General features: G+C 41.8%; 1 protein-coding gene across 1 annotated transcript in view; it reads left to right on the plus strand.

Moving 5' to 3' along the window:
- The window catches only part of arap3 (ArfGAP with RhoGAP domain, ankyrin repeat and PH domain 3), a 276,417-nt gene that overhangs the window by 111,181 nt on the left and 138,340 nt on the right, over positions 1–26,896 (plus strand). Inside the window, exon 3 of the mRNA XM_059990469.1 lies at positions 25,374–26,422. Within this exon, the coding sequence (XP_059846452.1) occupies positions 25,452–26,422 (971 nt within the window). The 5' untranslated portion in view covers positions 25,374–25,451. The remainder of the gene's footprint in view (positions 1–25,373; positions 26,423–26,896) is intronic.

The following is a 26,896-nucleotide window of genomic DNA, read 5'->3' on the forward strand; positions in this document are numbered from 1 at the left end:
ATTTTCTAATTATATTGCATTTCTGTGAATCTCTTCTCCGAGTCTGCATCAAACACAACTAAAATTCGAGGTTATGTGTTGAGGGTGAAATCTTTAAGGAGAGCATGAAGGGGAACTTATTCACTCAGAGGGTGGAACCAGCTGTCAGCATAAATAGAGGATGTGGGTTCGATTTTGACACTTAAGAGAAATTTGAATAGATGTGGTTGAGGTGTATGGAGGGCTATGGTCCAGTTGGGGGTTGATGGGACTAGGCAGCATAATAGTGTAGCACAGACGAAAGGACCTTTTTCTGGGCTGTAGTGTTCTATGACTCGATGAGCAACGATTGCATGTTTTTGAAGCAGTCTTATGAATGTGCGCTGAACCCTGAAAGGTTTCTGTCACTCCTTCTGCATTTCTCTTGAAGTAGTTAACTGTTGCATGCACAAAAGTCCTGCAATTAGCCAGTTGTCCAGATTGCTGTGCTGAAGCATTACTGTGTTAGACCAGACTGGATTTTCCCTTCAAATATTGCCCAATATGAAGTCTGCCACAATGATGATGTGCTGTACGTCAAGCAAGAAGCACTGGAACTGGTGAATTTATCGATGAATGGTAAACACAAGAGATTCCGCAGATGCTGGAAATCCAGAAGAACACATACAAAATGCTGCAGGAACTCAGCAAGTCAGGCAACAACTATGAAGGCAAATGAACAGTTGACAATTTGGGGTGAAGCCCTTCAGCAGGATAAACAATGTCCAGATGAAGAGTCTTGGCCAAAACGTTGGCTGTTCATGGATGCTGACTGGGCTGTTGAGCTCCTCCAGCATTTTGTGTACACTTAGTCACAGGGCTTCCAGAGATGTATCTGGTGTTAGCAGCTCCTGTTACCACTGAAATGAAATTGTTTTGTGCTTCCAGTTGGGTCAGAAATGCAAGTTTCTTTGTCATTTTTAACGATGCAAATTTCTTCACATACAAATATATGTTTGTGCATGCTTAAGAGTTACCTTTTCCCTACCTTCCCCTACAATAGAAAGAATGCCAATACTTTGGAAAATCTTCATATTATTACAGTGTTCAAGACAATTTAAGACTACAAAAGATATTGTAAATACAGGTTTTTAGATTATTTGTAGCCATGCCCGCGTAGTGGTTACTGCTACACTATTCAGGTCAGGGGGTCAAAATTTGGAGTTTATTTCTGGTGTTCTCTGTGAGAAAATTGGTATGTTCTTCCTGTGTGCACTTGGGACTCCTCTGTCTGAAGATTATTGATTATGGCTGGGGAGTCCCATCTTGTAAGGACTCTGCCCAGAAGTTCTTGGAAAAAAATTGCCAAGAACGATCATGGTCACGACAGATGGGAGACCAGGATCATTCACGTCGCACATACGGGTGATGACGATGATGCCTGCCCAATTCGCAGTAAAATATACTGATTAATTATATTTCTATTATCCCACCAGTCAGTGAATTGTAGACCACAACTACATCTGGGTAAAAATGTTTTTCCTAAACTATTCTTTTTAACATCTTATATAAATAGATAAATTATCATCTCTGGCTCCTTTAATCATCCACTGTTGGGACTACCTTCCATATAATTGACCAATCTAAATTTGACACGATCTTATACACCTCATCTAGATCTCTTCACAATCTTCTTTGCTACAATGACTGGCGTAAATAGTCGCATAATCTGGACTTGTGACATACACCAGCTGCTCACACGACCATCCACTGTCTGCTCCCATGACTTCATGTGACCCTGATTGGGGAGCAAAGTATGGAAGAAGCGCCTTACACTTCCTTCAGAGGAGACGTATCTCCACCCCACCACATAATTTTCGAAATTGGTGAAGTCACTGGTTTAATTTTCTTTGAATTGCCTTTTTTAACTTAGACATGTGCTAAAACCAAACTTGCTAAGGGAGAACGGAAGAAAAAGCGGAATTTAGTCATACAGTAAATAGGCACCTCCCCTTGCCAGCAGCTGATTATAACTAGTTCCTATCTTCATTCAGTTACTTGAGAAAACACAGAGGCAGGAAACCTGAAGGGTGACCCAGCTGCCCCAGAATTCATAGGACTGGCCATTTGCAATCAAGCTAGCACACAATAAAACAAGTCTGAACACATTCCAAGCTAATTCTTAAAAAATAACAATTAGCTTTATTTCTCACATGTACATTGAAATATGCAGTGAAATGACTTTTTTGCGTCAATGACCAGCACAGTCCAAGGATTGAGCAAGAGTCTGCCCACCAATGTTGTAATTCTGGTGTCAACATAGCATACCCACACCTTACCCAAGTGACCTAATTTTGCTCCTATATCTTAAGGTCTTACTAACCCTTACCTGTGTGTCCATAGAACGTGGGAGGAAACCAGAACTCCTGGAAGAAACCCACACGGTCAAGGTGAGAATGTACAAACCCTCACAGTGGATTCTTTTGCATGAACTCCTGCACTGTGGAATGTGGAATATGGGTGGTACTTCTGGTGCTTTGGTTTATGCATCACTGTACAGCATCAGATGATCATCTATTGGGGTTCAAATCCCACCTCTACCTGTAAGGAATACACACTGTATGTTCTCCCCATGATCCCATGGGTTTCCTCTGGATTCTCCTGTTTCCTCTCCATTCCAAAGGCATGCAGGTTATGGTGAGTAAGTTGTCGGCATGCTCTGCTGGTGCTGGTGGCGTGTCAACACTTGTGTACTGCCCAGCACAACCCCTACTGAATTGATTTGATGCAAAACAATGCATTTCGATGTATGTTTTGATGTATGTGTGACAAATAAAGCTAATCACATCCCTCTTGAGTTGTCAACATTTAGTTACAGATATTAGAACACCAACAAGTTTCAGGTGTTAAAGGCCAACTATTCTGTTACCTATCTGAAGAATTATTACCTGATTTACCAGTTAGCAGTGCTCAAATTCAATTCAGTTATTTTTGATTCAACCATACTTGAATACTGATGAATACGAGACACTGGGGCTAAAGTCCAAGTAGTGTCAGCACTGTGGAAGACACTAGCAGTATGGTGTCAGTGTTCACAAAGTGTGTGAAGTTACCATTACTAGGAAGAAGCTTCTTGAGAAATTGAAAGGTCACAGGGTAGATAAGTTACCTGGACCAGATGGCTTACACTGCAGGGTTCTGAAAGAGATGGCTAAAGAAATTGTGTAGGCATTATTAATGATCTTCCAAGAGTCACTTGGTTCTAGAATGGTTACTCCACTCTTCAAGAAGGGAGCAAGACAGAAGGAAGGAAACCTTAGGCCAGTTAATCTGACCTCAGTGGTTGGGAATATGCTGGAATCAATTATAAAGGATGAGGTCTCAGGTTACTTGGAGGCCTAGAATAAAATAGGCTGTAGTCAATATGGATTCCTCAAGGGAAAATCTAGCCTGAAAATCCTGTTGGAATTCTTTGAAGAAGTAACAAGCAGGATAAACAAAGGAGAATTGGTTGATGTGCTGTATTTGAATTTTCAGAAGGCATTTGACAAGGTGTCATACATAAGGCTGCTTAACAAGCTGTGAGCCTATAGTATTACAGGAAAGATTCAAGCACAGATAAAGCAGTGGCTGACTGGCATGAGGCAGATAGGGAATAAAGGGAGCCTTTTCTGTTTGTCTGCTGGTGACTAATGGTGTTCAACAGAGGTCTGTGTTGGGACCAATTCTTTTTATGTTATATGTCAATGATTTGGATGACGGAATTGATGGCTTTGCTGAAAAGTTTGCCGATGGTATGAAGATAGGTGGAGGGGCAGGTAGTTTTGAGAAAATTGCAAGGCTATAGAAGAACTGAGACAGATTTGGAGAAAGGGCAAAGAAACGGCAGATGAAATACAGTGCATGGAATTGTATGGTCAAGCAGTTCGGTAGAAGAAATTAAAAGGTTGAGTGTTTTTTAAATGGAGAGAAAGTACTAAAAACCTGAAGCACAAAGGGATTTGGGGGTCCTCGTGCAGGATTCCATGAAGGTTAATTTGCAGGCTGTGTCTGTAATGAAGAGGCAAATGCGATGTTCGCATTCATTTCAAGAGGACATTATAAATGTAAAGGTACAATATTGATGCAATGTTAAAAGTAACGATGCAATGTTATAAGACACTGCTGAGCCCTCACTTGGAGTATTGTGAGCAGTTTTGGGCACCTTATCTTAGAGAAACTGAAACTGAAGAGGGTTCAAAGTAGTTCACTAAAATGTTTCCAGGATTGAATGGCTTGTCATATGAAGAGTCCGGGCCTGTATTCACTGGAATTCAGAAGAATGACGGGTTACCTCATTGGAATCTATTGAGTGGTGAAAGGCCTTGATAGAGTGGAAGTGGAGAGGCTGTTTCCTATGGTAGGAGTGTCTAAGACCAGAGATTCAGCCTCAGAATAGAGGGGCGTCATTTTGGAATGGAGGCAAGGAAGAATTTCTTTAGACAGAGAGTAGTGAATCTGTGGAATTTATTGCAACAGATGGCTGTGGAGGCCAAGTCTTTATGCATATTTAAGACGGAGATTGATGGATGCTTGATTGGTCAGGACATGAAGGGATATGGGGGTAAGGCAGGAGATTGGTTTGAGAGGGGAAATAGATCAGCCACAACAAAACAATGGAGCAGACACAATGGGTTAATTATGTTTCTATAACTTATAGTCTTATGGACCAAAACACAGCATCAACAGTCACACACAACACCAAGCACACATAGCATGTACAAGATAGCAAGCACATAAAGGTATTAGTAAGATACAGCCATGCAATAAAAGAGTCCAAACTCCAGCCTTCAATGCAGCAGAAATCTGAAGTTGACCACAACTGAGCTTGCCTTCTGCTGAGCAAACACTGAGGAAGTGCTGTTTACAGATATCCCATTCTACTGGAAAATGAAAAAGCTTTGGCCAGACAAAAGTCTGTCTTTCACTGGGTTAATAACTTTTGAGAAACACTGAATGTCTGTCTCGGTATGCATCCTTTGGAGCAGCTTATTAATCAGAGATCCTCTGTTACACAGCTGCTGAGGATGAACCTTGATAAGGGCCCTTGCATCCTTTTCAGGACCTTCTGTACAAATCTGCAGTCCTCAAAGAGTTGAGTGATTGTCTTGTCTCCATTCCAGCAACCTCATTGTGTGGTGATGAAAGGGCATGTAGTGCTGGATGACTGTACGACATCTGCAAAGGTTTAACTAAATTCCACTGAAGCTGTTTGTAGTTCTCAATAGTTAACCCCTCACAACACAGCAGTGTGGCTGTCAAACAAGTCTGTATCTGCTGAGCACTACAGTCACATTAAGTGTATGGGGGGGGGGGGGTACTATGACCTCTGAGACACAGGTAAGTAGTTGCAGGTACAAAGTTCAAAGTAAACTTGTTATCAATGTACATGAAGCATATAGAGCTGTGAAATTCATTTTTTTTGCCAGCACCCACAGGAAAATAAAGAACTTCAATAGAACCATAAAAAGCAGACATAACACAGGCAGAGTTAAAATGAGTCTACAGGCAGTGGAATCAGTTCAGTGCTGAGGTGAGTGGCGTTATCCATGCCAGTCCAGGAGTCTGATGGTTGTAGGGCAACAACTGTCCCTGAACCTGGTGGCATGGGACTCATGATTTCTACATCCCAATGGTAGTAGCGAGATGAGAGGGAGATGGGTTAAACACAAGCAGACAGGATGGGCTCAGCTGGGGCAGTCCTGTCTGGCACGATATAATGGAGATGGACACTAGTTTTTATTCTGCTCTTGGGCCTTTTTGCTTTTAACTAGTTTGAAGGCCACCTGGTTTTCTCTCTTCTGATGATAACTGTACCTGCATTCCTGAGAGCCAAGTTTACTGAGTCCTTCAGGAGATGATAAAGTCACTAGTTTGTTTCAATGGTTCAAAAGGTGCTTCTCAAAGAGAAATTTCAAGCTGCAGATTACAGTGTTGGTAGTTCGGAAGAAGTGCAGCTTGTAGAATATCTAGTAGTTCTGTGAGCTGCCTGAAAAATGTCACAGTCTATATCTCCTGAACCATTCTTCATGAAGGAGAAGTTCATTAGGCCATGACTAAATTCTAGTGATTGTGTTTTCCCTGATGCACTACTATTTGGCATTCTTTGTCTTTTCTGATGTGTGACCTTCAGTGACCATAATACATAGGAGCAGATTTAGGCCATTCAACTAATTGACTTTGCTCCGCTTGGCTGATCCATTTTCCCTCTCAGCCCCAATCTCTTGCCTTCTCCCCATCTTGACTAATGAAGAACCCATCAACCTCCAGCTTATGCACTCCCAGTGACTTGGCCTCCACAGCTGTCTGTGGCAACAAATTACACAAATTCACCACCCTCTGGTGAATTTCCATTCATCATTTCCATTCTAAATGGATGTCCCCCTATTCTGAGGCTTTGCCTTCTGGTCCTAGACTTCCCCACATCCATTCCATCTCGGCCTTACAACATTCAATAGGTTTGAATGAAACTCCCCCCGTCATTCTTCTAAATTCCATTGAGTACAAACCCAGAGTCAACAATTGCTCCTCATACAATAAGCCTTTCATTCCCGGAATCATTCCTGCAAACCTCCTCTGAAGCCTCTCCAGCATCAGCACATCCTTTCTTAAATAAGGGGTCCAAAACTGCTCACAATAAGTGACCTCCAAATACGGTCTGTCCTGTTAAGGTCAGGGTCACGGTCACCCTCAACTACCTGCCTCAGGTTCTTCTATTAACCTCTTGTGTTGCTTGACTGCTCTTTTAGTGAGTCTGTGGCATGATTTGGAAAATCTTTCCCTCTGTGCATCTGTGATTGTACGTAATTTAGTGCTTTTTTTTCACAAACAACTCTTAACAGCAGATACTGTAAGCTGAAGGGAAGTGAATGAGTCAGTTGGTAATAAGCTGCTTAGTTTTAAAATGCAGTAGCTTGATTAGTTCTTCCTGGGTTGACTCATGCACGAGCTATCTCAAGCCCAATAAAACTTGTGTTAAAATTCTTACGTAGTGTTATTGCGAAGTCATTGGTTTGCTGCTGAACTGACTGTCCTTGTATCTTTATTTATGTAGTGCTAAGGTTATTTGTACAGATTGTGGGGTCAGCACTGCTGTGGGACTGAAGCAATTTCCCTCCTGCTGTCACCAATTGTGCTGGCCCCCTACCTTAGAAAGGAAATGCAAATGCTCACAGGATGTGCAGCTCCCAAGCTTCAAGCATGGTGCTTGTAATAAATGAATGGGAAATATCAGCTCCCAGAGTGAGTCAGTAAGTAATTACTCTTTTATACATTTAAATTCATTTTAATGTGCTTTCAATTTGCTAATTTTAAAACCAGATAGGTATTTACAAAGGACTGCAGATGCTGTAATCCACAACAATAACCAATCTGCTGGAGGAACTCAGTGGATTGAACAGGAAAGAAATTATCAACATTTCGGGTCAAAATTCTGCATCAAAATGGATCCTCCCGTGAATGCTGCTTGACCCACTGTAGTCCTCCAGCTCCTTTGATTGTGGCCCAATTCTGCTCCTATGTCTTCTGGTCTGATGGACTTCAGTATCCACCTTGTTGTGATCTTGCATTTTATATTACATCTTCCATTTAAGTGTTGCACCTTATTCTGCATTTTTTATGGGCCTGGTCTTTTGTATGGTTTTATGGTCTTTTTATGTTCTTATGGATCTTAGTGAGACACTATGTGGAGTCTTGCATGTTCTGATTTTCTTATCTGAGCAAGAATGATTTTGCCAAGGATCATTTTAGGAGTTAAGATGTTATGGAATTATCTGATTATAGCAGATATTATTTCACACCAGAGCCAGTCCACTCTTCAGAGCTCCATGTAAATTGCTGGTAGTAATCAGTTTGAAGTTTACTTTGTAAACAAACAGTACTTCTACAGAGCATGGGCTACTGGCCCACAGCAGGACCTTGCTGCTTAATAGTTAAATTTTGCGAAGCAGTGACTGCGATGATCTTGGTCTGTTATTTTTGCTGGTACTGCATTCATGCACTGTGTAATAATGTAATCTGCATGAGCAGTATGCAAGGCAAGTATTTTCACTGTAGCTCATTACATGTGAGAATAATAAACCAAGTCCAAATCCAACAAAAGAATTTATGCTGACACTGTTTAATCCATTATACCATAAATACCCAAGCCCAGAATCAATCTGCCAACCTACATTTCTTCAAATTAGTTCTATCTATTCTGTCAAATCCGCTTAAGGGCTTCATATCTCAACCTGAAAAGTGTAATAACAGTGGAAGTGTGGCACTCCTTCCCTTCAGCAGCTAGTGGTTGAACCAAGATAAATAGGGAACTCTAGAGGTGTGCCTGAACCCAGATGCATTTTATAGATGATGATATACAGCACAGGAATACATCCTTCAGCCCAACTGGTCTATGCTGATGAAAATTCCTCCATCCAGGGCATTTTGCTTGCATTTGGCTCATTATTGTCTGAAACCTTCCAACTGATGTCCAAATGTCTTTTATAAGTGTGATGATTTTAGACCACAAAGTTCTAAACCTAAGTGAAGACCTAAGCCCTATCGGATCCAGATAGCTACCATACTCACACTAAAGGGAGGTTATACTGCAACTGCCTACTCTTCAAAAACTAGTTCACTTTCCAGTTTAGCCTCCAGGGCAAGTTTAGCTGCAATACTCTCTATTTGAGTGATCTGTGCTGCACCCTAACAAGGAGGAGATAAGTCCAGTTTACAAAGCAGTTAATTTATTTTTAGCAATACATTTTAAAATCCAGACAAAACTCGTAAAACATACTTAAAAGGATTTATAAGGCATTGGTGAGGCCTCACATGGAGTATTGTGAGTTGTTTTGAGCCACTTTCCTAAGAAAAGATGTGCTAACATTGGAGAGGGTACAAAGGAGGTTAACGAAAATGATTCTGGGATTAAACAGCTTATCACATGAGGAGTGTTTGATGGCTCCGGACCTGTACTCACTGGAGTTTAGAAGAAAGGGGGGGGGTATCTCTTTGAAACCCTCTGAAAGTTGAAAGACCTAGATAGGGTGGAAGTGGTGAGGATGTTTTCTATTTTGGGGAGATGTAGCACAGCCTCACAATAGAGATGCCCCTTTAGAATGGAAATGAAGAGGAAGTTTTTTCAGCCCGAGGATGGTGAATCTGTTGAATTTGTTGTCACAGGACGTCATGGAGGACGGGTCATTGAGTGTATTTAAGACACAGGTTGATAGATTCTTGATTAGTCAGGGCAAGAAGGTTACGGAAAGAAGGCAAGAGAACGGGGTTGAGAGGGATCATCATGGATCAGCCATAACGAAATGGTGGAGCAGACTCAATGGGCTGAATGGCCTAATTCTGTTCCAATGTTTTATAGTCTATCTAAAAAATTATTTCCAAATTATAATCAATTTCTAAAACACAAAGGATTTCAAAAGCACATATATAATTACCATAAGCTAAAAGACATACGAATGATGCAGATGATCAATTTGTTCGTTACAAAAATTGAAAGCAGAGTAATGGATTCTAGTCACCCCATCGTTATGCCATTCTTCTTAATGTTCCGAATATGTCTGAACTGCTTCCTATATTTATAGTGCCACGTTTTTCAGCCCCTTGGGTGACATTACACATATATGATATTTTTTTAGATACCCTTTGTACAGTCTAAAAGCTTCTTAGAGACACGGTTCCCAAATTCCCACAATTAATGCTGTGAGGGTGAACCTTAGGGCATACAACCTTTCCAACTGCTATCAGATCAGTCATTTGATATGTTCAGTGATATTATCAATCTGGTCTTGAATTTTGTTTCAACTAAGTAATTTATGCAGCTTATATGGTGTGAAACAACCCTAATTAAGTAACCCATGGTCTTACATTGGAACTCTACAGTAGGCAGCCCAGGTGCCGTGAACCATCGTTTTGTGTCTGTTTGCAGAGTTTCCCTTTCAATTTAAAACTGATTATTTCATGCCATTTACATTAAGAACTAAAGACTGGCTCCCAATTAGGACAAGAGGTTAAGCAAATAATATTGTTTGGAAGTTTAACTTACTCAGTAGCAACGCTTTGATCGCTAGAACAGTCAGCTGCTCTGTTTAGAAAGTTGAGCTTGGTAAAAAGGAAGTGGCCCCTGTCCCAGGAAGCAAATATCCATTATAAAAGTTGCTGTTGTATCTGCCTCAACCATTTCCTCTGGCAGCTCATTCCTCATCCTTCTGAAAACAGAGGCACAAGTGTTATCAAATGAGCCACAGTAACACTCTTAAAATGTTGTTCTGCCTGAGTACTGTTGTGGAGATATGACACCAAGTTCCTGCCTTAGGATCGTAATTAAATGCAGCCATTCTGATCCTGGTGTGACTGGTCATTGATTTAATGCAGGCCATTCTGAAGGCACCAATCTGATCCACCCTCATCACTTGGTACAATTGCGGACCAAGAACCTTGGCTTATTTTGATTCTGTCCTCCCAAAGTGACATCTCATGTGAATGCAGTTCGGACTGGTGAGGACAAAAAGGCGAGAGCATCTGAGTTGCTTGATGCAATTAGCTGGTGTAATTGCTAGCCACACCTTTAGTTTTGTGGACACAAAAGATGCTATCAAGTTCTTGACAGCAATGAGAAAGATTATACTAATGTGAATACATCTTATCTTCATCAGTGACAACAACAGAAAAAGAAGAACTTTGTATCACACTGTCTGATTGGTGTGCAAGCTGACATCGGAGCACTAACTGATGTAAAGCTGAGCTTTTGGCCAGCAAGTTCAAAGCAAAATCCATGTATTTGCAATTGGCGTAATATTGATGGAGGTTCTCTGAATCTGTAATGAGTATCATTGATAACAAAGCACGCGATCAAGGTGCACCCACAATACCTGTATCAAGCACAGTGCATAAAACAAAATATTGCTACAAATAAGTTAATAAAACATAATTTAAGATGCATGTAGTGTGGAGCATAGGTAAACAGTACGGTAAAAAATAAAAATCAGTGAGCTCTCTGTGCTTTACAGCACAACGTGGGATTGTTATAATCCCAGGTAGTAGGACTGAATCTTTGTTTATGGGACCATCGAGCCTGATGGCGAGTGAGCTGCTTTGCCTCAGTTGTTGCATGGACAAGGGCTTCAGCTGCCCAGGAGAGGAGATGCCGAGGCAGTGTTGAAGAGGGCAGAGGCCTCTGTGGTCACACTGGAATCTGAACAGGGTTGAGGGTCTGGTCCCTCCAATCAGTACTGTCCATCAATGTTTGCATGGTGCTGCCCTCCAGTGCTCACTCGTTAGAAGAACAGGCTGGATCAGGACAACATCCCATACGCTCACTGTATGTCATTGCATTATTGTTGGTGGTGAACTGCACCACTCTTGTGTCATCAGAGAACTTGATGATGTGATTGTTCACGTGTGAGCAGGGTGTACAGCAATGGACTCAGCACAGAGACCTGCAGGGGCACCTGAATTGAGATGATGAGCAGAGAGAAGCTGTTATGCACCTTGACTATCTGAGGTCTGTTTGCTTGGAAGTGGCGTATTTGGACCATGGAGTCAGAGTTCACCGAAGTCCAAAGGACAATAGTGTTGAATGCTGAACTGAAATCCAGAAACAGCATTCTGACAAAAGTGTCCTTGTTTTCTAGGTGGGTCTGGGCCAGGTGCATGCTATGGTATCTGTTGTAGAGTGGTTCTGTTGGAAAACATTTGGTGGATGTCCAATGTGACAGGAATGGAGTTGTTGATATGTGCCATTATCAACTGTTCTAAACACTTCACAATGATTAGTGTCAGTGCCAATTGGTTGTCATTTAATTGTGAAGGTGAAGAGTTATTTGGTACAGTGCTCAGTTGATAATTTTTAATAATCCCAGAGGAATGCTCTTACATTTGGTTGTATTCAAGTATGGCTATTGACCTTGAACCCGAGCTTGTTCAACTAGCTCTCCATTGAAATACAAGAGTCTACAAAATCCACTAGAGTATGCAGCTTCATAACTGAAACAAAACGGTCTAGATCTGAACAAAATGCTATTGTGCACAACAGATTGCTTGCACAGCAACTTTCGAGATGGATGTGCATGGCCTTTGTTTTAGCATCTGTATTCAGAGATCTGATCATGAATAAAAGGTTCCCACAACAGTTAACATGTACAAACAAGCTTGGGATCTCAGCAGGTCGGGCAGCATCCATGGAAACGAGCACTCAACGTTTCAGTCCATGATCCTTCGTCAGGACTGAAGAAGGAGGGGGCAGGGGCTCCATAAAGAAGGTGGGAGGGAGGGTGGGAAGGAGAAGGCTTGTAGGTGCCAGGTGAAAAACCAATAAGAGGAAAAATCAAGGGGTGGGAGAGGGGAAGCAGGGAAGGGATAGGCAGGAAAGGTGAAGAAGGAATGTAAGGGGAAAGCACTATGGGTAGTAGAAGAAGGCAGAATCATGAGAGAGGTGATAGGTAGCTGGAAGAGGAGGCAGAGTGAAAGTGGGATGGGGGAAGGGAGGGGGAGGGAATTACCAGAAGTTGGAGAATTTGATGTTCATACCAAGGGGCTGGAGACTACCCAGATGGTATATGAGGTATTGCTCCTCCAACCGAAGTTTGGCCTCATCGTGGCAGTAGAGGAGGCCATGTATGGACATATCTGAATGAGAATGTGAAGCAGAGTTGAAATGGGTGGCAACCGGGAGATCCTGTCTGTTGTGGCAGACGGAGCGGAGGTGCTTGACAAAGCGGTCCACTAATCTGCGTCGGGTCTCCCACGACAGTTACTCTTTTGTTTGTTAGTGTGTGTCACAAAGCCATACCTGTTGCTCACAGGTTATGGAGAAGGTCAAAGTACGAATCTATCACCATATACTACTTTGAGATTCATCTTCTTGCAGTCATACACTAGAGAAAAAATAAATACAATAAGATCAAGTAACAAATGTGCAAAATAAGGCAAATACAAAAAAAATAATAATAGTCCTTGAGAGTGAATCCATAGGTTTTGGAATCAGTTCAGTGTTGAGGTGAGTGAAGTTATCCATGCTTGTCCAACATCCTGATGGTTGAAGGGTAATGCCTCCATGAAGCTGGTGGTGTGGGACCTACAGCTCTTGCACCTTCTTTCCCGATGTCATTTGCAGGATTGAAGCATGGCCTGGATAGTGGAGGTCCTTGATGATGGATGCTGCTTTCCTGTGGCAATGAAAAGATAATGGATGCAGCCCAGCTCATCAGGTGTGCTCAACGGAGAAGAGTGCTGGGCTGAGTCCACTGCTTTTTACAGTTCTATTTAATGAATTTCACAGATTCAGCCAATCACCTTTATACATGATCAGAGATCAAATTTCCTTCGTTGTCGGATATCAATCATCCAGATGGGTTTATAAATAACAGCCTTTTATTTAATTGTTTCTCAATCAGAGACTTAATGAACTGAATTGAACTCCAAAATACTTGAATGAGTTGAATTTGAATTTAAGTCTTCAGACTGGTAGTCCAGGCCTCTGGATATGGTGCTAGTTATCCAATTTAGCATGTTGGCAGTTTGAAACTTTATTTCACTAAGTGTATTTGATTCTGGCTCAATTTTAATTGTAAATCTGTGTAACCAAATATCATTAATAAGAATTTGGAGAAAAACAAAGTGGATTTCAGCCATGATCTTAGCAAACTGAGGAATTAAATGGATTGCACGTGTTTTGATATCTGTGTGTTTCTTGCTCTCTGGAAATATATTGTACAGTTTATTTGGAAAAAAAATCCACATGCAACTTCCAGTAACTTGCCCATGTGATCTCTTTAAGCTTGATGTTGTTTCCACCACCAGTTTTTTGGATGTGGTGACATTCTGAGCTAATGACATGGAAGGGTGCAAGAAGCAAAGATGTAGTTTCAGTTCATCAGACAAAATGCTGGAGGAATGAGCAGGCCAAGTGGCGTCTGTGGAAAAGTTGTCATTTCAGGCCAAGACCCTTCATTAGAACTGACACAGTTGTCATTTCAGGCTGGGATTCCTGATGAAGGGTCTCAGTCCTAAACGCTGACTGTTTACCCTTTTCCATAGATACTGTTCCATAGTGCATGATCGGCCATGTTTAACAAATCTGTTAGAGTTTTTCAAGGAGGTTGCAAGGAAAGTGGGTGTTGTCTACATGGACTTCAGTAAGGCCTTTGACAAGGTCCTGCATGGAAGGTTAGTTAGCAAGATTCAGTCACTAGGTATACATGGTGAGGTAGTAAATTGGATGAACATTGGCTCAATGGGAGAAGTCAGAGAGTGGTAGTGGAGGATTGCTTCTCTGAGTGGAGGCCTGTGACTAGTGGTGTGCCACAGGGATCAGTGCTGGGTCCATTGTTATTTGTCATCTATATCAATGATCTGGATGATAATGTGGTAAATTGGATCAGCAAATTTGCTGCTGATACAAAGATTGGAGGTGTAGTGGACAGTGAGGAAGGGTTTCAAAGCTTGCAGAGGGATTTGGACCGGCTGGAAAAATGGGCTGAAAAATGGCAGATGGAGTTTAATACAGACAAGTGTGAGGTATTGCACTTTGGAAGGAAAAACCAAGGTAGAACATACAAGGTAAATGGTAGGGCACTGAGGAACAGTAGAACAGTAGAACAGAGGGATCTAGGAATACAGATACCAAATTCCCTAAAAGTGGCGTCACAGGTAGATAGGTTAGTAAAGAGAGATTTTGGTACATTGGCCTTTATAAATCAAAGTATTGAGTATAAGAGTTGGAATGTTATGGAGAAGTTGTATAAGGCACTGGTGAGGCCGAATTTGGAGTATTGTGTGCAGTTTTGGTCACCGAATTACAGGAAGGATATTAATAAGGTTGAAAGAGTGCAGAGGTTTACAACGATGTTACCGGGACTTGAAAAACTGAGTTACAGAGAAAGGTTGAATAGGTTAGAACTTTATTCCCTGGAGCGTAGAAGAATGAGGGGAGACTTGATAGAGGTGATGCACCATCAATAACTCTTGGAGACATGAGGCTAGATATAAGCTTTTATTGGCTGGAAGAAAGAACAAGCAGCAATTGACCACCACACTGCATCCTGGAGTCTGAGGCCAGGGCGGTGTTCCCAATCGCCTTTATACTGGGGTCCGTAGGAGGAGCCACAGTCAGTGGGAGGAGCCACAGGAGCCATCAGCGGGGGATGGGGGGGCTTGTCCAGACAGGTATATGTAGTTCACCACAAGAGGTATATAAAATTATGATGGGTATAGATAGAGTGAATGCAAGCATTGAGACTAGGGGAGAAAAAAACCAGGGGACATGGGTTAAGGGTGAAGGGGGAAAGTTTAAAGGGAACATTAGTGGGGTGCTTCTACACGCAGAGAGTGGTGGGAGTGTGGAATGAGCTGCCAGATGAAGTTATAAATGCAGGTTCACTTTTAACATTTAAGAAAAACTTGGACAGGTAAATAGATGAGAGGTGTATGGAGGGATCTGGGCCAGCTGCAGGTCAGTGGGACTGGATAGAAAAATGATTCGGCACAGCCAAGAAGGGCCAAAAGGCCTGTTTCTGTACTGTAGTGTTCTATGGTTCTACTGCCTAGCCTGCTGAGTTCCTCTGGCATTGTGTGTGTGTTGCTTGGATTTACAGCACTTGCAGATTTTCTCATGTTTTAGTTTGTCAGTGCCTACTTCAGTGGAAATTTCCAGACTCCTTTTTGACCATTGAACTAGATGGCAAGAGCAGGAACCTCTCCACATTTCAGGGACTTGTCCCCTGGCAATTAATGTGAGAGGGTTAAGCTGAACATAATCTCAGTGGCCTTCTTTCACTAATAAATTGGCCTCTGTGTGATCCCAGGGGATCAGCAATATCTGAGATACTCAAACCACCCCATCCGGCACCAACAATGGTTAAAGTCACTTAAATCACATTTCTTCCCTGTTCTGATGTTTGGTCTGATCAACAACTGTACCTTTTGACCATGTCTGCATGCTTTTATACATTGAGTTGCTGCCAGATGATTGGCTGGTTAGATATTTGCAGTAATGTGCAGCTGAACAGGTGTATCTAATGAAGGGGCCACTGTGTGAATGTTGCATTTGCAGTTATAGGTAAGGAGTTCTGGAATGTATAATAAATCCTGCAATTCTTACGCTTTCCACTTTAAAGCATGATCTAATTGAGGCCATCTAAAAAGGATCTCAATTTAGACTGCTTTTATTGTTCTTGTTTTTCAGATATTTGAAAGAATGTAGAGTGTCTCATATTTACCATGAAACATTCTAACATTGTGCTATGGGCTCTATAGTCGTGTAGCGGTGAGCATGATGCTAAGAGGGGTGATTAATAAGTTCGTGGCTTAAGGTAGAAGGAGTCAATTTTACAAAATCTAGCACATTTATTTTTCAACATAGTTCCCTCCTACATGTATACACTTAGTCCAATGGTCATGGAACATACGGATCCCTTCTTTGTAGAAGTGGTCCACTGCAGGAGTGATTGATAACTTTGTGGCCTAAGGTGGAAGGAGATGAGTTATTAACCTAAAACTTTCTGCATTATCACTCAAAGAGTCGAACTGCACGTGCATGTAACGAGAGCGTCTTGGACCTCCAGGTGGTCCACAGCAGGGGGTGATTGATAAGTTTGTGGCCTAAGGTAGAAGGAGATGAGTTATACAGCTCTTGTTACATGCACGTGCAGTTCAAATCTTTGAGTGAAAATGCAGGAAGTCTGAAGTTAATAACTCATTTCCTTCTACCTTAGGCCACGCACTTGTCAATCACCCCAAGCTGTGGACCACTTCTGGAGGTACAAGACACTGACTTCTACAAAGAAGGGATCTGTATGCTCCATGACCACTGGACTAAGTGTGTAAATGTAGGGAAAATAAATGTGCTAGGTTTTCTAAAATTGACTCCTTCTACCTTAGGCCATGAACTTATCAATCACCCCTCAGATTACCGCTCGGGGCATGAGAGTTTGGAATTGAATTCTGGCATCATCTTGAACGAGTCTCTGTATGTTCTCCCCTTTAGAATGGATGGGTTTTCCCCACATGCTCTGATTTCCTCCCATTGCCAAAGATCTACTGGGTAGGATAATTGGTCTTTGCATATTTTCCTGTGACTAGGTTAGGCTAAGGTCAGGGTTGTCGAATGGTTGCTGGGGTGGCATTGCTTGAAGGGCCAGAAGGGCTTCTTCCTGCTTTATTGCTAAGTAAATAATTAAAAGTTTAGTGGGTGAGGCAAGGGGAATTTAAATACTCCAATATTTAACCTATCTTTGACACTTCCTTGATGACAAATTTGATATGGAAAGTATTTGAAAATTATTGAAGCCTTAGAGTGGGAGTTGAAATCAAGAGTATCAGATGTCCTGGTTTCATTCAGCCATGCTAATCAGATACCATGCCATTACAGAGCAGACGATGTATGTCTGCTGTGAGTCTCCCCACTTGTAAGTCTTTGTTCTGCTCACTGAATACTTTGTGCAATTTATGGCCCATATTCTGTCACATTTCAAAAACACATTAAAAAAAACACAGGTTCAAAATGTTGCTGAGCATGCCTGATGGTAGTTTTCTCCAAGTTGTTAGAGAGAAGAAGAAAGAGCTGCCAATCTGTCAGCATGATCAATTGTCAACAGTTTACATCTACCTGAGATTTGAGTCCAATCTATTTGGTGACTCTATAATAAATTTGACCTGTGAGCCCAAGAGTAATTACATGACAGTCAGTCTGAATGACAGCTGAACTCGGTTCCTTCTCAATTGAAACATTTAGATCAGAAATAAAGGTTGACTCATTCACAATGGAACTTAAGAAGTAATGAAATGCCAAAGCAGACTTTCCTATCAGGGCTGACCTCCACAATGTTTCAGGTTGCCCACAGTCAGTCAATTGTTTGCTAAGAATCCACATGCATATATTGTAAGGAAAGGTAACCCTTCTGTAATTGTATGATGTCGTGACATCCAAGGATTACTAACATGAGAAATTCTGTAGATGCTGGAAATCCAAGGCCACAGACAAAAAATGCAAGGATTACTGTTCCAAATGAAGTGTTTGAAGTGATTTTGCTGTCAGTTGTCAATTTACTGGTCTGCACAGGGAGTTTATGTAGGAGTTAAACAATAGTGACTGTGAAGGAACAGATTATTAGTATCATTAGTCACTGAATAACCATTTTGGGTAACAGACTTCTACCTGTCCAGTCTTTCAATTAGTATAGTGTTAGTCAAAGGTATTTTAAGTTAAGATTCTTGACCTTTAAACAAGGGGATTTATTACATGTGCTGATTGTTGTGTATTGATATTTCAGTAAACTTGTGTGTGTGTGTATATGTAAAAATTCATTGATGGCAAATGTCATCACAAGATACAGGTGCACCTCACTTAAAGTAAACTTGAACTATAAGACCATAAGACATAGGAGCAGAATTAGGCCATTGAGACTGCTCCGCCATTCAATCATGGCTGATCGTCTTTTTCCCTACCCCCTACCTTCTCCCCATAACCTTTGACACCATGGCCAAACACAAACCAACCAATCTCCTCCTTAAATACAACCTAATGACCTGGCATCCACAGCTGCCTATGTTAACAAATTCCACAAATTCACCACCCTCTGGCTAAAGAAATTTTTCCGCATCTCTGTATTGAATGGATGCCCCTGTATCCTGAGGCTGTGCCATTTTGTCCTAGACTGCTCCACCGTGGGAAACATCCCTTCCACATCTACATCGAGATCTTTCAACATTTGAATGGTTTCAATGAGATCCCTCCTTCATCCTTCTAAATTCCAGCAAGTACAGACCCAGAACGACCCAGAGTAATCAAACGTACATCATATGATAATCCTTTCATTCCCGGAATTGTCCTTGTAATCATCCTGTGAACCCTCTCCAATGCCATTACATCATTTATTAGAAAAGGAGCCCAAAATGGTTCACAATACTCAAGGTAAGGCCTCACCAGTGCCTTATAAAGACTCAGCTTCACATCCCTGCTCTTGCATCCAAGATCTTTTGAAATGAATGCCAACATTGCATTTGTCTTCCTCACCACAGACCCAATTTGCTATTTAACCTTCAGGGTGTTCTGTGCAAGGACTCCCAAGTCTCTGTGCATCTTAGTGCTTTGGATTTTCTCCCTGATTAGAAAATAGTCTGCACATTACTTTTTTTCCACTAAAGTGCATGACCAACATTGTGTTTAATTAGCCATTTCCTTGCTCATTCACCTAATCTGTCTTTCCGCAGCCTTCCTGTCTCCTCAACACTACCTGTTCCTCCACCAATCATCGTATCAACTGCAAACTTGGCAACAAAGCCATCTATTCTATCATCTAAATCATTGATATACAGCATAAAAAGAAGCGATCCCAACACCAACCCCTACGGAACACCACTAGCTACTTGCAGCAAACCAGAAAAGGATCCTTTTATTCTCTCTCACTGCATCCTACTAATCAGCCAATGCTCTAACAATGCTAATAACTTTCCTGTAACACCATGACTCTTAACATGGTAAGAAGCCTCATGCTTGACACCTTGTCAAAGGTCTTCTTAAAATCCAAGTATACAACATCCACTGCATCCCCTTTATCTATCTTACTTGTAACCTCCTCAAATAATTGCAACAGGTATGTCAGGCAAGATTTTCCCTTAAAGAAACCATGCTGACTTTTTTCTATCTTGTCCTGTGTCACCTAACCATAATCTCATCCTTAACAATGGACTCCAACATCTTCCCAACCACTGAGGTAAGGCTACCTGGCCTATAACTTCCTTTTTACTGCTTCTCTCTTTTCTTAAGGAGTGGAGTGACATTTGCAATTCTCCAATCCTCTGGCACCATGTCAGAGTCCAGTGATTCTTAAAAGATCATTATTAATGAGTCCATCATCTTTAATGGTACCTCTTTCAGAGCCCTAGGTTGCAGGTCATCTGGTTTGGGTGACACAGGTACCTTTCTGCTTTTTGAACACCTTCTCCCTTGTAATAGTAACTGCAGTCACTTCTCTTCCCTCACACCCTTCAATATCTGGCACAGTGGTAATGTCTCCCACAGTGAAGACTGATGCAAAATATTCATTTAGTTCATCTGCCATCTCCTTGGCCCCTGTTATCATTTCTCCGGCCTCATTTTCTAGTGGTTATATATCCACTCTCATCTCTTTAATTTTTATATACTTGAGAAAAGCTTTTATGATTCAACCTGATATTGTTTGCTGGCTTGCATTTTACATTAGCTTTGACTCCCCTTGTCAGCCGCAGTTGAACTATTTTGCCATTTGTGTATCTCTTCATTTTTGGAATACATCTATCCTGTACCTTCCTCATTTTCCCCAGAAACTTACGCCATTGCTGCTCTGCTGTCATCCCTGCCAGCATCTCCTTCCAAGTTACTTTGGCCAGCTCCTCTCTCATACTGCTGTAATTTCCTTTACTCCACTGAAATGCTGCTACGTCACACTTTACTTTCTCCCTATCAAATTTCAGTTTGAACTGGTTAGCCATTGCCTTCTTCTGGGCACAGCCTTTACAAAACAGGTGACCCAGCCATTCTCAATACTCATTAGAGATTGTCTGCCTGGTATCTTTTCCCCCCCAAATGATTTTTTTTTAGTTGCTCTCTGTAGGGTTTTAAAAGCTTCCCAATCCTCTATCTTCCCACAAATTTTTGTTTTGTTGTATGACTTCTCTTTTGCTTTTACATTAGCTTTGATGCCCATGTCAGCTATGATTGTACTATTTTACCGTTTGAGTATTTGTTTTTGAAATTCAAGTATCCTGCACCTTACTCATTTTCCCCAGAAACTCAAGCCATTGCTGCTCTGCTATCATGCTTGCTAGGATCTCCTTTCAATTTACTTTGGCCAACTCCTCTCTCATACCACTGTACTTTCCTTTATTCCACTGAAATTCTGCTGTGGCAGACTTTACTTCCTGTCTGTCAAATTTCAAGTTGAACTCAATCATATTGTGATCACTCTCTCCTATGGGTTACTTTACCTTAAACTCCCTAATCGCCTCCGGTTCGTTATATAACAACCAATCTAGTATAGCTGATCCTCTAGCAGGCTCAATGACAAACCGGTCTAAAAAGCCATCTCATAGTCCTTCAACAAATTCACTCTCTTAGGATCCATTACCAACCTAATTTTCCCAATCTACCTGTATGTTAAAATCTCCCAGGACTATCATAACTTTGCCTTTTTGGTGTGCTTTTTCTATTTCCCTTTGTAATCTGTAGTCCACAACCCAGCTACTGTTTGCAGGCCTGTATTGGAGGGATAAGAAGGTAGGCAGAGGGGTTGTTGTGGCTCTGCTGGTAAAGAAAGGATTCAAATCATTAGAAAGGTGCGACAGGATCAGAAGGTGTTGAATCCTTGCGTGTTGAGTTAAGAAACTGCAATGGTAAAAGGACCCTGATGACCTACCTTCCTATCCCTCTGATACAATGTGTAACCTTGGACATTCAGCTCCCAACCACAATCATCCTCATACTCGACAATCTGTAATAATGCAACAAAATCATCCACCTCACTTATACTCCATGCATTGAAATATAATGCTTTGAGTACTGTATTTGCTACACTTTGTATCCCTGGAGTCTCGTGCCTTCTTTGCATTAATTTAATGTTTTGCAGTTACAAAACATAACAACTGAACTACAGACTATTTACAAGAAATGTAGCAAAGGAAAGGACAATGGAAGAAATGTAATTCAGTTATAATTATTTTCAGTCATTGACACCAATCTTAAAACAGAAACATGCAAACAAAAACGAACTGAAGCTGTACTTGCTACAAGGATGAAATAAATTCAGTAATCAGCAGCAAATATTCTGATATATGAAGTACTCAGAATCATAAGTGAGTTTTCCCCTGTTGTCTCGGGGCTGTTGCTCTGTCCCAACTCAATAAGAGTTGGAAATCAGAGAGAGCACACAGGAAAGCTTTTAAGCCTTCTATGCAATGTTGTCTCCTCCTCATATTGAACAGTTTTACTGTGACCTCTGCTGCCCGCCAACACTTCGACCATGTGCCAGCTAGCCTCCCTGCCCTCCTCCAGCTTTTAATTCAGGCTTCTTCCCTGTTCCAGCTCAGTCCTGAAAAAGGGTCCGGGCTCGAAACATCAACGGATTATTCTTTATCAGAGATGCTGGTTGACTTGTTGAGTTCCTGAAGTATGTAGTGTGTGATGCTTTGGATTTCCAGCATCTGAAGTGTTTATGATTTACTACTCTACTGCAAAGTCTCTTCGAGGATGCCCACCCTGAAGAAGTTAAAATCTTCTTTTTGGGAGTTCAGGGAAACCCTTTCTCACTGCTCCGGTTTGTGATTTCTGTTGTGCTCCAACTCTTTAGCCATGTGCCAACTAGACTTTTTCTCCTCCCCCCATCTTCTTATTCTGTCATCTTCCTCCTTCATTCTCAGTCCTGAAAAAGGTCCTCGGCCCGAAGCATCGACTGTTCATTATTTTCCGTAGATGCTGCCTGACTTGCTGAGTTCCTCCAGCAGTTCGTGTGTGTTGGGCCAGTTTTACTGTGTCTGGTTTGGCCTTGAGCCTTTTTCAGCCTGAGAGTATTTTAGTTGGTCGATAGCTCACGCGGACTTTGTCAACAGACAATAAACAATCATGTACAGACCATTTGAAGTCATTGGCACTGAAGTCGTGCGCCAATCTCAAATGTGTAGTTCAGTTAGTGAGGCTGTTAAAGCAAGTTTTTTCCTTTCCTATTAACACATAGACTGTTTTTGATTTGTTCATTGCATTGAGTTCCTGGTGCTCTGCTTTAGCCGGAGGTGCAGAATAGGCACCTCTAGCTCTTCTAGCTGTGGCGCCCAGCAATCACCCGATTTAATCCAAGCCTAATCATGGGACAATTTACACTGACCAATTAACTCAGCAGCTGGTACGTCATAATGTTACTGGCTTAGATTATTTCTGAGTGTGCCTGGTTTCAATAATCATCCAAAAACAAAGTCACTAAGATTCATCATCACATTGTGAACTTTTTATGTGTAAATTGGCTGTTGTGTATCCCATTTTATAGCAATTAATCGTGTTCTTGTCTGTGTAGGTGCTTTGAAATGTTCCCAAGTATTCAAGGCTCTGAAGAATTGTGTGCTTGTGTTTTTAGAACTGGCTGTCTTCACCATGTTTATATCCCTAATTCCTCTAATCCTTAGGAAAATCAACACTTCAAAATTTTTCCTATTCTTATTCCAAAAATTCGGAAAACTGATGATCCTGCTGATCTTCATTTTTGCCTTACAGTTGCCTGACTCTACTGACACTCTCTGTCAGTAGATTGACAGAGTGATAGTGGTCCTTTCACCAGTCTTGTCCTCTTTATGCTTGTCACAGAGCCATTAGAATGATACAGCACAAGGAGGTCCTTTGACCAGACTGGTCCCCTCCATCCTCCTGCTGATCCCAGTTGTCTGCTTTCAGCCATCAGCCTCCAAGCTCCTCCCCTCCATATATCTCTCCCAAAAGCCTCTTGAATGTTTCAATTGTACACACTTCAACCACTTCCTTAAGGACAGGATATATCAAATTTTAAATGCATGGACACCCCTTCCCTACCATTAACTGAGCCATCTGTGGACTGCAGGTTGGGAACCCCATGCCCTAGCAGCTCATTCCAGGTATTCACTATCGTCTATGTACAGAAGCAAGGATGTGATGCTGAAGCTTTATAAGGCACTGGTGAGGCCTCACCTTAACTATTGTGAACAGTTTTGGGCCCCTCATCTTAGAAAAGATGTGCTGGCTTTGGAGAAGGTCCAGAGGAGGTTCACAGGGATAATTCCAGGAATGAACGGGTTATCATGTGAGAAACATTTGATGGCTCTGGGTCTTTACTCGCTAGAATTCAGAAGGATGAGGGAGGATCTCATTGAAATCTTTCGAATGTTGAAAAGCCTAGACAGAGTAGATGTGGTAAAGATGTTCCCATGGTGGGAGAGTCTAGGAGAAGAGGGCACAGCCTCAGGATAGAAGGGTGCCCTGTCAAAACAGAGATTCAGAGAAATTTATTTAGCCAAGTGGTGGTGAATTTGTGGAATTTGTTGCCACATGCAGTTGTGGAGGCCAGGTCATTGGGCGTATTTAAGGCAGAAATTGATTGGCTCTTGATTGGACATGGCATCAAAGGTTACGGGGAGAAGGCCGGGAACTGGGGTTGAGGAGGAGATAGAAAAAAGGATCAGTCATGATTGAATGGTGGAGCAGACTCGATGGGCCAGATGGTCTAATTCTGCTCTGATGACTTATGGTCTTATGGTATAAGCTACCTTTTAGGTCTCCTTTAAATCTTTCCCCTCTTTGAATCTGTGCAAATTTTGGAGTCTCCATCTGTTGGGTAAAGACTGTGACCGTTTAACTTATTCATACTCCTCAGGATCTTATAAACATTCATACAGAGCTTGTGGCATGTTGAACTGGTGGGGTGATTAGTTTTTATGTACTGCAGATCACGGGGGCTTTGCTATTGCTCGCTTGGTGGGTGGTGGGCGCTGATGCTTCTTTGCTGAAATAAATGTGGAAGGAGGGGGAGGAGTGAAGTTTTGCTGCTGCGTCACATGGGAGGGGAGAGTAGGGGGCTTTGGGGTTCTAGCGTCTTTACTGTCATTGGTTCTTTGGGGTGATCTTCTGTTTCCATGGATGTCTGCAAAGACTGATAATTTCAGGTTGTATATTGTATATATTTTCTGAAATTAAATGGAACAATTGAACTATTGAACTATAAGGCCACCCCTAACTATAACATAATATCCCTGCCCCTAAACTCGCTGCCCTGACTGCTGAAAGACTGCTTTCTAAGTGACTTCTTCACCATCCTGTCCTGTGTAACAATAACTATATCTGTAAAGGATAGTAGTAAAAGATAGAGCTGGTCTCTCTAAATTTTTTTGTTTAGAAATGAATGTAACATAGCTAATATTTCTAACCAGTCTGGCCATATTGGCAATAATGGTACATGAATCCATTTGTATTGATTGCTTCAACCACATTCCTACCCATGCTTTCATCTCTGCTCTTCCTCTATTTAATCTTTCCTCCTATTCCTTCCAACTTTGATTGACATCATACTTTGGTCCTTGAGAAATAAACCATCTGCTGAATGAGCTTGGCATATTGAGCAGCATCTGTAGAGGGAAAGGAATTGGTGACATCTTGGGCTGAAACCCTGCATCCAGACCATATTTTGATCTTTTGCGTTGGTTTCTCAAATTAAGGCAAACTAATGTGGTTGTTTGTCAAAGAGAGCTCAGTTTTGCTTTGACCCATAAATATTTCTCTTAGAGTTACAATTTGCTTCAGCTAGCAGTCCTATTAAACTAAAAAGTGAAAGCCTGGCAGCTCAGGATATACCTTGTTTGAATTCCATTTTAATAGATGAATCTTTTTGTTTCAGATGCCTGGATTTGCTTCTTACTGATGGACCCATTTTACTGTCTATCCAATGAGAGAAAACAAACTCAGCTAAGGTGCTATGGCATCACAAAGTGAAGAAGGGTGCGATATTGGAGACTGGCTGTCTACAATCCATTTGGAAAAATACAGAGAGAATTTTGTCCTGAATGGATTTTACACATCCAAGGACATTGTACATTTTAACAATGAAATGCTTATTCAGATCGGCATCACAGCTACTGGGCATCGGAAACGGATCTTAAAGCTTGCACAGCAAAGTAGCCTGACGTTATCATGTGATGATCTTCCGAGTTCAGTCCTGGGCCATTGCGCTGGTGAGAAAGAGAAAACTGTGGAGAGATCAAGCACTGTTGATGATTGGAAAGATAACACCGGTGGGAATGAAGTTTTTGACCCAGGAGAACCAGTTGTTAAACCCATTCCCAGACCACGGACATTACTGAATAAGCAGACTTCAGGCCCCAAACCTCCAACAGATATTGGATCAGCATCAACACCAAGTCCAAATCATGAGAAGCAGGAAGGGTTTTCTCCTGGTGAACCTTCTCTGGAAAGGCCTGAATTGACTGAGAAGGAACAGGGACCAAGCGAAGAAAACAAAGTCACGTCTCCAGCATGGGAAAGGCCTGTAAAGGAAGAGGAGATGGTGCCTCCCGTGCCACCGCGCATCAATCGGGGACAGCCTCCTGCCAATTTTGCCCCACATGGTCCAACAAACAGAGCTGAACATGATCTACCGGGATCAAAGTTTGTCGATTCCATCTCCAAGTCTGTGGAAGACTTGCACGATATCCGCTCTCTCTCTAGAGTTTCCTCACACTCCCTTCCCCAGATGCCGTTGTTTGACACAGCATTTACAGGGAAAATGGTCTCCAACGAGCTCTACACCACAGTGGAGACTTTGCCTGAGAGGAATCGAAGCCAATCCTTCTCAATTTCAGGCATAAAATCTTTGGGAAGGAGACCTATCCCACAGCCCCCACCCACCGCGAGCCAAGCTGATGCATCATCACTTTCATTAAAAGAAAGGTAAGCCTGCCCATTGAATATTACTTTTGTTCTGCGTATAATGAATCAAAATATGATAGGAAGATACATGTTAAAACAACAGGAATGCTTTGAAAGGTGTTCCTAAGTTTAGTAAAGTCATAGAGTGGTACTGCACAAAACAGGCCTTTGCTCTTTCACATCCAGGTTGACCTTTTCACCAATTTTAAAAATCTCACATGCTGCCATCATTTGGAACATAAGCTTCTGTGCCTTGCATAGAAGTGAGTGAGTTTCTGTTCAATTGCATCTTAAGTGTAGCGATTGTACAGATTCTGGTACCTCCTTGGGCAGTGCATTTCAGATATTAACAAGTTTCTGTGTAAAAAATAGTTTCCTTTGAAACTCCTTCCTCTTACCTTAAACCTCCACTCAGTGGCCACTTTATTTGGTACACCGGTGCACCTGCTCGTTAATGCAAATATCTAATCAGCCAGTCATGTGGCAGCAACTCAA

Source organism: Hypanus sabinus, chromosome 15 (assembly GCF_030144855.1).
Source record: "Hypanus sabinus isolate sHypSab1 chromosome 15, sHypSab1.hap1, whole genome shotgun sequence".
In the NCBI taxonomy this organism is placed as follows: Eukaryota; Metazoa; Chordata; class Chondrichthyes; order Myliobatiformes; family Dasyatidae; genus Hypanus; species Hypanus sabinus.